The following is an 11,952-nucleotide window of genomic DNA, read 5'->3' on the forward strand; positions in this document are numbered from 1 at the left end:
TTCTCGTGCCGCTTGAACTGAGGCGCTACAGCAATCTGTCACATTTAAAAGCGCCAAAACGGTATTTATTGTTTGAATTTCATAATAAAATTGACAGAATTTGAGAGGTGAGAATTAGTTTCATATCAAAGGGAACCTGCTCTGTCTTGTCTAGCTCTTTGCTTCACGATTTTTCTCTGCGTGAGAAACTTGGTGTGTGGCGTGAGAGCGTGCATGTGAAAAGAAGTGTCGAGTCTCAGAATGAGTGACAGTTGACATTTCTGAATTGTCAAATGTTTGACTAACATGTGGGGGCAATTCTGGTAAGTTAGGGCAAGTGGATTATCTGCTGTTAGACAATAAATGTGTCTGTTTATGTCAAAGCAGTCAAGTCTTTTTTTTTTTGTTAACTAACGGAACCCAATTTAAAACATGCTTTAGCTAAAAGTACCATTTTTTATTTCAGTTTTTGTTTGATTATTTTTTAATTACAATCAATAGTTGCTTTCCTATAGCCTATAGGCTATATTGGCCTAAATAAATGTCTTACACAACGCAATAGCTGCAAGTAATATACCAAATAGCCTAGAATATAAAGATAAACTACACTGAAATAAATGTATATGGAAAATGGATCTTATAACTTTGTTATTATATCATTGGACACAATAGCCTATATTACAGATGTCTACATGCTGACATGGTTCAAGAGAAGAAATATCTCTTCTCATTATAGTGTCTAATTTATACTTCGAGAGTGTAGTCAGAGAAATGGCCCTTAGCACATACATACGAGTTAGATCATGTCATTGTTTCACGTCAATAAATACGATTTCATTGCTGTGTTGATGATGTCTTGTTGATTGATGTTGCTGTGGGAATCAATCTTAGCAACCAATCAAATTCATTATTAGTATTATTTTATTTCAGTAACATTTTTCAATACGGTTTCATATGTTAACATGAACTAACAATGAGAGATACTTCTAAAATGTTCATTAATCTTAGTTCATGTTAATTTTAATAATTACTAATACATTATTCAAATTAAAAGTTCCATTGTTCAGATACATTAACAATGATTGGACAGTTGTATTTTTTATTAACTAAAGTTAACAAAGATTAATAAAAAAATATTTTGAGAAAAACAACATTACATATTTTACATAGCCTACATTACATACATTTTTAATCAGATTACCATATGGTTTTTGAATGATGATAATGACAGTACTGTGCAACAAGTACAATTCTTTGTTATAAAAAATAAACAGATAAATATCAAGTGAATTTAAATATTATTTATATGTGTAAAGTACATTTTAACCCGTTTTGATAAAAGATGGGAAGTTAAAGTTCTGATGTAGTGGTCAAGCTTAAAGAAAATCTGGCAAACTTCATAAATAAATACAAAATAATTAAAGAGACGCAATCAAATTGAAAGGCTGTCGTAAAATTCGCTTTTAATGAGAAAATAACCACTAGAATAATTGTTTTAAAACTATTTTTGTTGAAAGAATGTGGAAAAAATCAAAGTTTGATGGATTTGTCGACTGGCCAATGACGTGAGGCCTCCAGCAGCACGTGACAGAGAGGTGGCTCACGTGTCAACGGAAGAAGATGCTTTTGTTTTTCCTTGGGAAAAAAGTCGAGGAACAATGTTTGGAAAGGCGATTTTTCAGTTATATCATATATTTTCTTCAAATGCAAAGTCATAATCTAATATAGGACATGAACTCTTTTGGGATATCTGAGCCACATTTCCACGTCCTGAAGCTTGTTTGACGCTCCGTTTGGGAATTCTTGAAGCTGCAGAGATTGCAAGGCGGAAGAAGGGAATTTCGAAAGGACGAGCTGAGAGAGCAAAGTGATGGCTCCGGATTGATTTTATGCTTTTCAGATTAATTTGGATTTATATGAAATCAGATGTATATTCTAAAACACAGATTTATCTCTGTGTCTCATTGATGCCATAATTTGGATTGATCATCTGCGATCAAGAAACTCAAAATGGCGGAGGCCTGGCCCATCCCCCAGGCCCTGTTCCTGCTCATAGTGAGTGTCGTGGGTCTGGACACTTGCCCTTCTCCCTGTACGTGTTCTGAGGGTCCAGGTGCAGCTCAGCTGCTGGATTGCAATAGGAAAAGACTGACTTCTGCGGCTCTGGAAGCTCCAGCCTGGATCACCCATGCGTGAGTAATAGAGGAGATGTTGTTTACATTGCCTGATGGTCATCCTCCAGCAGGGCTGCACATGTGCACAATACTAACGCATCACTGACAGTTATTCCATTTTAGTAGTATTTATTTGCTTTTTATCAAATCTTATGTTGTGTCATAGGTTTACTTTATAAGCTATCAGTATTTCATCTTTATTTCTGGGTATATAAATAACAACATCTGTACCAAATTGCATATTTTCCCGCTCAGTTTTGGCCTCTGAATGGGTTTCCTTCGCGAGTATGAGCTCCATATTCTTATTATATCATACTACAGTATATAAGCCAGAAAAGACTGATGAAAATTAGCTAACGTTATACAAAACACGGATGGAAACTTAGATTTTCTTTTATGTTTTGTCTAAATAGGTTGTTCCAGTTCAAAATATTAAGTTTTTCTGACTATTATTTCGTTATGACAGACTTTATATGTTTTATTCAACTGGACGTTTTGAGGTTTACTGTAGGTACCTATGCGTTTAACTACCTTGCCATATCTTCTGTTTATCCTTTTTTCTCGCCATCTAGGTTTTTAGCTAAGTTCTGTTTACTATTGCTGGTTTAGTTTGGTATATTGTTTATTTTGCTTTGATTTGTTGTAACTAATTATTTATTTAAGTATGCAATGGTGTGAAAAGTATTTTTACCAAATCTGAATGGAGGGTGCAAATTATAGACTTGACATTTGACCCCCAGTCTTAAATATTTTTGGTTACACACTTGCTGGCATATTACTTTTTGTATATGAATACAACCAGATATTCCTTTTGCTATTTCTTTAGTCATTTTCCTCAGTTTTCAGGTTTATAATAGGCTATATTGTTCTGTAAAGTCTTTTATTCTTCAGTGACTGCTTTTTCAGGTTTTAATAATTCACTCTTGTGTGAATATAGGTCTATGAATCAGAACGAACTTACAGCGGTGCCTTTTCTTGGAGATGCCTCGTCCAACATTACTGTGCTGTCACTGTAAGTTAACTTCTACGTTCATCCTTTTTCACTCTTTACTGCTGTTTATAGCTGGTGAAATTGCTCCAGTTGCTTATAATAAACACGATGATAATAAATAAGACACAGCTACTGAAATGTAACAGTACATGGATTCCGTGATTGTTTACTATTTTACATTTCATTAAGATTAAGTGATCATATAGTACATAACCATCTGTTGTTTATTTTCAGTGTTCATAACCGAATCTCTGAAGTTATGGCGGAGCAGCTGTTGCCATATTCATCTCTGGAAAGTCTGGACTTGAGCTCTAATTCTATATCTGAACTTAAGGCCGGATCATTCCCTCCCATGCAGCTGAAATACCTGTGAGTTTTTCATTTTTTGTCCTGATTTTTGTACTCAGGCTTGTCTGAATTGTGCACTTCGGTAAGACTGTAGTGAACTTCTAAGTAGTTTAAGAGAGCTCTCTAAAGAAGTTATCTTCTACACTTCATTAGTCAGTGTGACAACTTAAAGGGTTAGTTCACCAGAAAATTACAATTCTGTCAGTAATCACTCACCCTTATGTTGTTCCAACCCAGTAAGACTTTCGTTCGTCTTCGGAACACAAATTAAGATATTTTTGATGAAATCTGAGAGCTGTCTCACTCCTTCATAGGCTTCTAGGCAATTTCATTCTGCCGGTCCAGAAAAGTTAGTTAAACATCGTTAGTAAATAAGCGACGAGAATACTTTTTGTGTACAAAAATAACGCCTTTATTCAACTATTAATTTTCTTCTGTGTGAGCCTCTGACGTGAGTTCACGGGAGCGCCGCGACGCATACGCGAGAACAGAGAAGATGACGCAGATGGGTCTCGATGTAGTGTTTAAAATGGTTCAAAAGTGTGCATTTCCTGGATGTCCGAATCGTGAGAATCCAACGAGGAAACTTAAAAATGCCTTACTAATGCCTCAAAATGAATGGCTTACCTTTCACACTTTCCCATCAAATGATCGTGAGTGTCATCTTCTCAGTTCTCACTCAAGCTCTCGCACCCACACAGAAGAAAATGAATAGTTGAATAAAGTCGTTATTTTTTTTATTTATTTTTTTTGTGCACAAAAAGTACTCTCGTTGCTTGATAAACTTAAGGTTGAGCCACGGTAGTCACTTGGACTATTCTAACAATGTTTTACTGACTTTTCTGGGCCGGCAGAATGAAATTGCCTAGCAGCCTATGAAGGAGTGTGACAGCTCTCAGATTTAATCAAAAATATCTTAATTTTTGTTCCGAAGATGAACGAAAGTCTTACGGGGTTGGAACAACATAAAGGTGAGTAATTACTGACAGAATTTTCATTTTTGGGTGAACTAACCCTTTAAATGTCGTCAAATGTTGCTTTGATCTTTACTATGTCATTAAATAATTGGTGTTTTTCTGATTCCTTTTGAGGTTTATGGATAACTGTCTTGTTTCCTTTCTCTGTCACAACAGCAACCTGAGCAAAAACAAGATAAGTTCCTTAGAGCCTGGCTGTTTTGGAAACATCAGCTCCCTTCTGGTGTTGAAGATAAACCAGAACAGGCTCTCTCTGCTGCCTGATAAAGTCTTCACCCTCTCTCAGCTCCAAGTCTTGTGAGTATTCATGGCTAATGAATTGGATGTTATTGCAGTGCTCAATTAGATTGTATGTATTTGACAGAATTACTGCTTGCTAAATGCAACTGATATTATCAAGTGGGGAGTTTTTTTCCTTGTCGTCTTGTCTCTCTCTGGTTGTTAGCACCATGGTTTAGACGTTCTTATTGTAATGTGCCTCTTTATGTTTTCGTCATTTTTCAGAGAGTTGAGGCGCAACAGGATTCGTGTGGTGGAAAGTCTCATTTTTAAAGAACTGAAGGCTCTTAAATCGTTGAAGATGCAGCGTAACGGCATCACAAAGCTGATGGATGGAGCGCTCTTTGGATTGGAAAACATGGAGGAGCTGTGAGTCAATGCATGCAGGGTTTTACATTGTTTTATTTTAATTATTACTATATTTTTAAGCATTTAATTTTTTTTATAGACATCTTAACTGTAATTTACTACCTACACTAAACAACTTGCCAATAATTTTAAGTGGTTGTTCCTCTGGGGGGAAAAAACACCCTTTAAGCCATTTTAGAGCAATTAATAGATATTGCTTTATAAATAATTAAAATGCATAAAATATTGTCAAAAAAGCTGTGTGTATATATATACACTCCTGAACAAAATCTTAAGACCGGGGGAAACATTGCAAGTATTTGCATTTCGCGCTGGTGGATCATGACCGGGTTGTAAGTACTGCTTCAAAATGCCAAAAGAAGAAACGGGAGCAACAGACAAAAAATAGAGAGCAGGCAATTTATTGAAAACTGCATTTAAACTCAAACAGGCTGTTCATCAGCTGATCAAAAGTTTAAGACCATAGCCGTAAAAAGGTAAAATCTACACAAAAATATGGCTTTCATGTCATTGTTCTTCAAGCAGTCCTACTGTCACGATCTCCTGATGGCAAAGGCAAAAAGGCTTTCTCTCTTTGAACGTGGCAGGATTGTTGAGCTGCACAAGCAAGGGCTCTTGCAACGCGCCATTGCTGCCGAGGTTGGATGCAGTAAGAGAGTCATTTTACATTTCTTAAAAGATCCTAAGAGTTATGGGACAAAAAAGTCAAGTGGTAGACCCAAAAAAAATTCACCTGCACTGAGCCAGAGGATCCGACGGGTTGTTCGTGCAGACACAGGTCAATCCTCGACCCAAATTAAGGCCCTTACTGATGCTGACTGCAGCCCAATAACCATAAGACGTCATCTGCGAGAGAAGGGCTTCAAGAACAAAAAACGTCTTCAAAGGCCACGTCTCCTCCCACGCCACAAACTTGCCCATTTGGAATTTGCAAGGGAGCACCAAACATGGGACATTGAAGGTGGAAGAAACTTTTATTCTCTGACGAGAAAAAATGTAACCTGGACGGTCCTGATGGCCTCCAACGTTACTGCCATGACAAGGAGATCCCACCGGAGATGTTTTCTACGCGGCACAGTGGAGGAGGCTCCATTATGATCTGGGGTGCTTTTTCCTTCAATGGGAAAATGGAGCTTCAGGTTGTGCATGGCTGGCTATGTGGACCTGTTGCAGCGGGCATCCCTCTTGACTGAGGGCCCTCGTCTGTGCGGTAATGACTGGGTCTTTCAACAGGACAACGCTGCAGTTCACAACTGACGAAGGACTTCTTCCAGGAGAATAACGTTGCTCTTTTGGACCATCCTGCGTGTTCCCCTGATCTAAATCACATTGAGAACATTTGGGGATGGATGGCAAGGGAAGTTTACAAAAACGGACATCAGTTCCAGACCATGGATGCCCTTCGTGAAGCCATCTTCACCACATGGAGCAACGTTCCCAGCAGCCTCCTGGAAACAGACGCATAAAGCATGCCGAAACAAGTGTTTGAAGTGATCAACAAGAACGGTGGGGCTACTCACTACGGAGTCCTTTTTTGACACTTTTAGTTCTGTTGTGGGTTTATTTTTGGGCTATGGTCTTAAACTTTTGATCAGCTGATGAATAGTCTGTTTGAGTTTAAATGCAGTTTTCAATAAATTGCCTGCTCTCTATTTTTTGTCTCTTGCTCCTGTTTCTTCTTTTGGCATTTTGAAGCAGTACTTACAACCCGGTCATGATCCACCAGCGCGAAATGCGAATACTTGCAATGTTTCCCCCGGTCTTAAGATTTTGTTCAGGAGTGTATATATAAGAGAGAGAGACTTAGTACTGAACTAAGTTCTTTCACTTTTTGTGCATAAACTCTCAAATACACACTAGGTTTACATAAACACTCAATTATATCTTGTTAATCTCAATTATATCTAACAGTTTGGATGCAAAATAGTGTTTAAAACCAACATGAAAAAGAATTGTGATTAATTCATATTGTGATATGATCTTTTTACCCTATCGCCCACCCCTATATTGAGACTTGGTTTTAGTAGCATTTTTATTTTAAACCATACATCACCTTAAAGTGGAGGGTTTGATTATTTTTTGTTGTTTAATTCAGCTAATTTATTAAGTTTCTCTTCCACATGATGTGTCCTTTTCCAGAGAGTTGGAGTATAATAATTTGACGGAGCTGAATAAGGGCTGGCTGTATGGACTGCACATGCTAAGGATTCTGCGGGTCAATCAGAACAATATCGGACTCATCCGAGCCGATGCCTGGGAGTTTTGCCATCGCTTGGAAGAATTGTGAGTGACTTCAGCCTTGTCCTTAAACTTTTAACCTATATGCAATAATGTAATGCAATTCTGTTCTAGAAATGCTTGGTCAGTCGTTGTTTTCTGGGTGTTTTTTCTCGAGGTGTTGAATTTGATTGTTGCCACTAGATTAATGGGTGTGTGTGTGTGTGTTTGGTTTCCAGGGATTTGTCTTTCAATCACTTGAGTCGTCTGGAGGACTGGGTGTTTGCTGGTCTCAGTCTCTTGCAGAATCTCAACTTGGGTGACAATCAAATCACACACCTGGGGGAAGGAGTGTTCAGCAGCCTGACTAACGCCCGTACATTGTAAGATAAACCACATTTCCCTTTTGTCTCTCACATTATACATGTCTTCGGTAACACTAAATAAGTCTGTAGTTTATATACAGAATGCATTATTTTAGTCTAACATTTTTCTTTTAAATTAGAATTATTATTATTATTATTTTTTTATCAGGCTCCTATGTTTAGGTTCAGCAAGTTCCCTTTGATGGCAATGAAAAGGTTAAATGTGTTGTTTTCAAAAATGTCACTTCACTTCTTTTGTCTTCATTTATTTTTCATTTTCATTTCACAATAAAATTATAAATATTTTATGTTTTTTAATTTGCTGTAATACGTATATTATTACAGTTATAATTTAATGTAACTGGGGCAGCGATAAGTTCATAAACCCTTTTGCTGAAAAATGATGTGCCAATTTTGAAATGAATTTATCTTCTTATCGCATATTTGCTCTCAGATGAAGACAGGTGTGTTAATGTGTACAACAGATTTAATGAAAATGGAAGTAGCATATCTCTATAAAATAAGATGAGCCCATAATTGCAAACAATATAGTCTATCCCTTTAGTTTAAGCCCCTATATAAGTCCTTTTAGTTTAGTTTCTGCGTTTCAGCTCACCCTATAGAAAAAGAGCACATTCAAACATGCCCACCTCTTGTATCCTCAGCCACGTCCCTTTGGCACAGTTGTAAAGCGATGACAGCCTTTTACGTCCAGTAGTGCGTGAAGATGATATCACAATACTCCCACATATCAGCCTGTCCGTACAAAACCCCCTATTATATTTGATAAGCATACAATGATGCTGAGCTTCCGTTGAGCCGTAGAGCCTTAGAACCATAATTCTCTGTATATAGAAGTACAATCTCCTAAAGAAAGCAGCTCTGACATTTTAAGGTTATAGAAAACATTCTACTCAGTAGCAGTTGGAAGTTTGCTAACTTTTTGATGGTTCTCTTTTTTTTTTTTTATTCCAGGGACATCCGTAATAATGAGATATCCCTCGCCATTGAGGACTTAATTGGCATGTTTGTGGGTTTGAAGAGGCTGAACTCGCTGTAAGTTTGTTGGTGGAAATGAGCTGTTTCATCTGACTCCGAGATGTGAAGTGTGGTTTGACGTAAGCTTGTGTCTGTGTTTTCCAGAGTTTTACAGAATAATAAAATCAGGACCATCACTAAAAAAGCGTTCGAGGGTCTGATGGAGCTGGAGCATTTGTGAGTCTCTCTTTTAGCCCTTAGTATTTTGGGAATGTCATGTCTCCTGTTACTAGATGCAGTAATATAGAAATCCTTCCAGATATTGTTCTGCATATATCAGAAAGAAGTCTGCTGTTTTCACTGGGAGGTCCAGTTATGTCATTTTGAAAAACATTACAAGGTCAAAACATTTTTTTTAAATAAAACGTATTCACAGATGAATTGTTCACACAAAGATATAAAACGTGCATTTAAAATAATGTCATGCAGACTTTAAATTTAAACTGTGATATTTCAAAGTCACACTTATAAGCAATACAGTTGCAATTGTGAGGTAAAAAGCCCTTTTTAACTCTTAGGCAGAAATAGGCTTCCATGGTTCCATAAATCTAAAATTTTACTTGATTCCTTTGAAATTGAGCATCAAAACTTAATAATAAAAAAAAAAAAAGTATTACATTTTAAACCCTTTTACACTCTGACCCCATAACATTTCTTTGATCTGAATTTATTGGGGATTTTTATAATAGATATTTGGCTAATATCATTATATTCACCAATATATCTGATTATGCTTATACTATTGGTTGTCATGGATTTTAGATTTATAAGGTAATGCTGTTATATTGTTCCTATTTGCATTTGCAATGTAAAGACAATGACAGCAGTCAAATCCAATTTAATCTAATCCTTTCTATTATTCAACAAAACACAAAGCCCTCCTCATTTGTACTGTTTCCATATTAATAATCTTTTTGAATTTGTCCTACAGGGACCTGAGTAAGAATGGCATCATGTCTATTCATCCTGACGCTTTCACTCATTTAAAACTTAAAACACTGTAAGTGATTGTTTTCTATCTACAGACTGTATGTATTTCACGTATGTTCGATGTCTGCATTTTCCATAATATATTTTTGTTGCATTTGTATCTGTATGTTAGTATGTATTCTCAATAATGCATGTATTGTGATCTTCCTCAGTGATTTGAACACCAGCAGTCTCCTGTGTGACTGTCAGCTGCAGTGGTTGGGCCAGTGGTTGACTGACAGTCACTTCCAGCAATCCTGCACCGCTGTCTGCGCTCATCCCGCATCCCTGGCAGGATCTAGTGTGCTTGTTGTTAAACCGGAGGAGTTTGTCTGCAGTGAGTGACCTGACAGTTACCTCATGCTTTCTCTTACAAAAACACTTTTCACAGCACTCTTAATGAAATGTCTTTGACCTTTTTGGCTAATGTGGCGTGTCTTGTGGCATTTAAAAAAAAAAAAGAAGTTATTTTATGATTAAGAAGTAAAACTTTAAATATAAAAAGTTTAGCTATATCTTGGATTAAGATCTCTTTATTTTGGTGTCACTTGCAGATGACTTCCCTAAACCCCAGATCAGCGCTCACCCCAAGACCGTTGTGGCCTTACGCGGGACCAACATCACTCTGAACTGCTCTGCGTTCAGCAGCAGCGACTCTCCCATGAGCACCGCCTGGCGCAAAGACGGAGAGGTGCTGTATGACGCTCAGGTGCAGAACTATGCTCGGTACCAGGATCAGCTTCTTCTCTACACCACCGTACTCCACCTGCTCAACGTCAATTTCACCGACGAGGGCCAGTACCAGTGTGTGGTCTCCAACCATTTTGGCTCCAACTACTCCACTGTGGCCAAGCTCACTGTTAATGGTTAGTGCCTTATGGAAATTGATTGTTACAATATTCTCACGGGTCTAGAGTAGGGCTGGGCGGTATGAAAATATATATTATTACCACGGTATAAAAATGTCTATGGTCAGAGATTTTGCTATATTTTGTATATTGCGGTATGTAGAGGCGGACAGAGTACACAGCTTCATTACTTGAGTAAAAGTACAGATACCCCTTGCTAAATTTTACTCAAGTACAAGTAAAAGTACTACAGTCAGATGTCTACTTAAGTAAAAGTACTAAAGTACTTGTTTTTAAAAGTACTTGAGTATCAAGAGTACAAGAGTACATTTTCTAAATATTGCATTACTACTGCCACAGTGCTTACATTGGTAAACACAGCAAACACTTGAAGCGAAAACTATCATTAACTTGTTCAGAAATTTAAAATAGTCTGGCGAGGTGGGGCCACGGGTTGGCACATTCCCGGGATGCGATATTTTTTTCCCCAGGATGGTAGGGGAAGACTCATGAATATTCATTAGGGAAGTCATCCCTGATTGGTCTGATGACCTACCCCTAACCCCACCCCTAAACCTACCCGTCACTGGGGGTCTTATGACCTCCCTAACCCCGCCCCTAAATCCTACCCGTCACTGGGGTTAAGACCAATCAGGGATGACTTCCCTAATGAATATTCATGAGTCTTCCCCTACCATCTTGGGAAAAAAAATATCGCTCCCGGGATGGACCTGCTGCGTCTTCATCCATTGTTTCGTCCATGGTTTAGTCTCTCATCTAAATCTGACCATGGAGTTGACTTTGGCGGAAAGCTGAAGGTGATTGCTGATAGGCTGTCCCAATCAGTGGTGCCTGCACAATCCAATCACATTTGAGAGGGAAACAACAAATTGAGGGTTTCCGAGATGTTTCTTTTTTCCTTTTTTTTTTTAGAAGTAACGGGTACTCACAGTTATGGATAGAAATGTAGTGGAGTAAAGAGTACAATATTTGCCTCTCAAATGTACTTGAGTAAAGTCATGAGTACTCCCCAAAAATGATACTCGAGTAAAGTACAGATCCCTCAAAATTGTACTTAAGTACTGTACTCAAGTAAATGTACTCCGTTACTGTCCGGCTCTGGCGGTATGTAAATATATAGCACTACTGACACTTCAGAGTGATGAAATGCATGAATGAGAATATAAAGAGCCGGACATGCTTAATGTTTATTTAAATATGTTACATTCATTAAATCTAATATAATTTAAATTTAAACTATTTACTTAAATTTTGTAAATATTTTAATATTTAGAATAAATGTCTTCTTTTGGCTTCTTTAAATGTGATAAGGTTTAAGTAGTCTTTATTGGCGTATTGCTAAAGCACTATGATCTCTTCAGATGCTTTGATAAATTG

At 37.5% G+C, this 11,952-nt stretch overlaps 1 protein-coding gene across 1 annotated transcript in view; it reads left to right on the forward strand.

The window, feature by feature from the left end:
- The first annotated feature begins 1,568 nt into the window (after positions 1–1,568).
- lrig2 (leucine-rich repeats and immunoglobulin-like domains 2) overlaps positions 1,569–11,952 on the forward strand; it is a 16,651-nt gene continuing 6,267 nt past the window's right edge. Inside the window, exons 1-12 of the mRNA XM_084127722.1 lie at positions 1,569–2,171; positions 3,091–3,165; positions 3,379–3,513; positions 4,626–4,766; positions 4,974–5,117; positions 7,257–7,400; positions 7,574–7,717; positions 8,675–8,755; positions 8,843–8,914; positions 9,669–9,737; positions 9,880–10,043; positions 10,261–10,572. Of these exons, the coding sequence (XP_083983848.1) occupies positions 1,990–2,171; positions 3,091–3,165; positions 3,379–3,513; positions 4,626–4,766; positions 4,974–5,117; positions 7,257–7,400; positions 7,574–7,717; positions 8,675–8,755; positions 8,843–8,914; positions 9,669–9,737; positions 9,880–10,043; positions 10,261–10,572 (1,663 nt within the window). The 5' untranslated portion in view covers positions 1,569–1,989. The remainder of the gene's footprint in view (positions 2,172–3,090; positions 3,166–3,378; positions 3,514–4,625; positions 4,767–4,973; positions 5,118–7,256; positions 7,401–7,573; positions 7,718–8,674; positions 8,756–8,842; positions 8,915–9,668; positions 9,738–9,879; positions 10,044–10,260; positions 10,573–11,952) is intronic.

This window comes from Abramis brama (genome assembly GCF_963993115.1).
Source record: "Abramis brama genome assembly, chromosome: 11".
NCBI classification, from domain to species: domain Eukaryota; kingdom Metazoa; phylum Chordata; class Actinopteri; order Cypriniformes; family Leuciscidae; genus Abramis; species Abramis brama.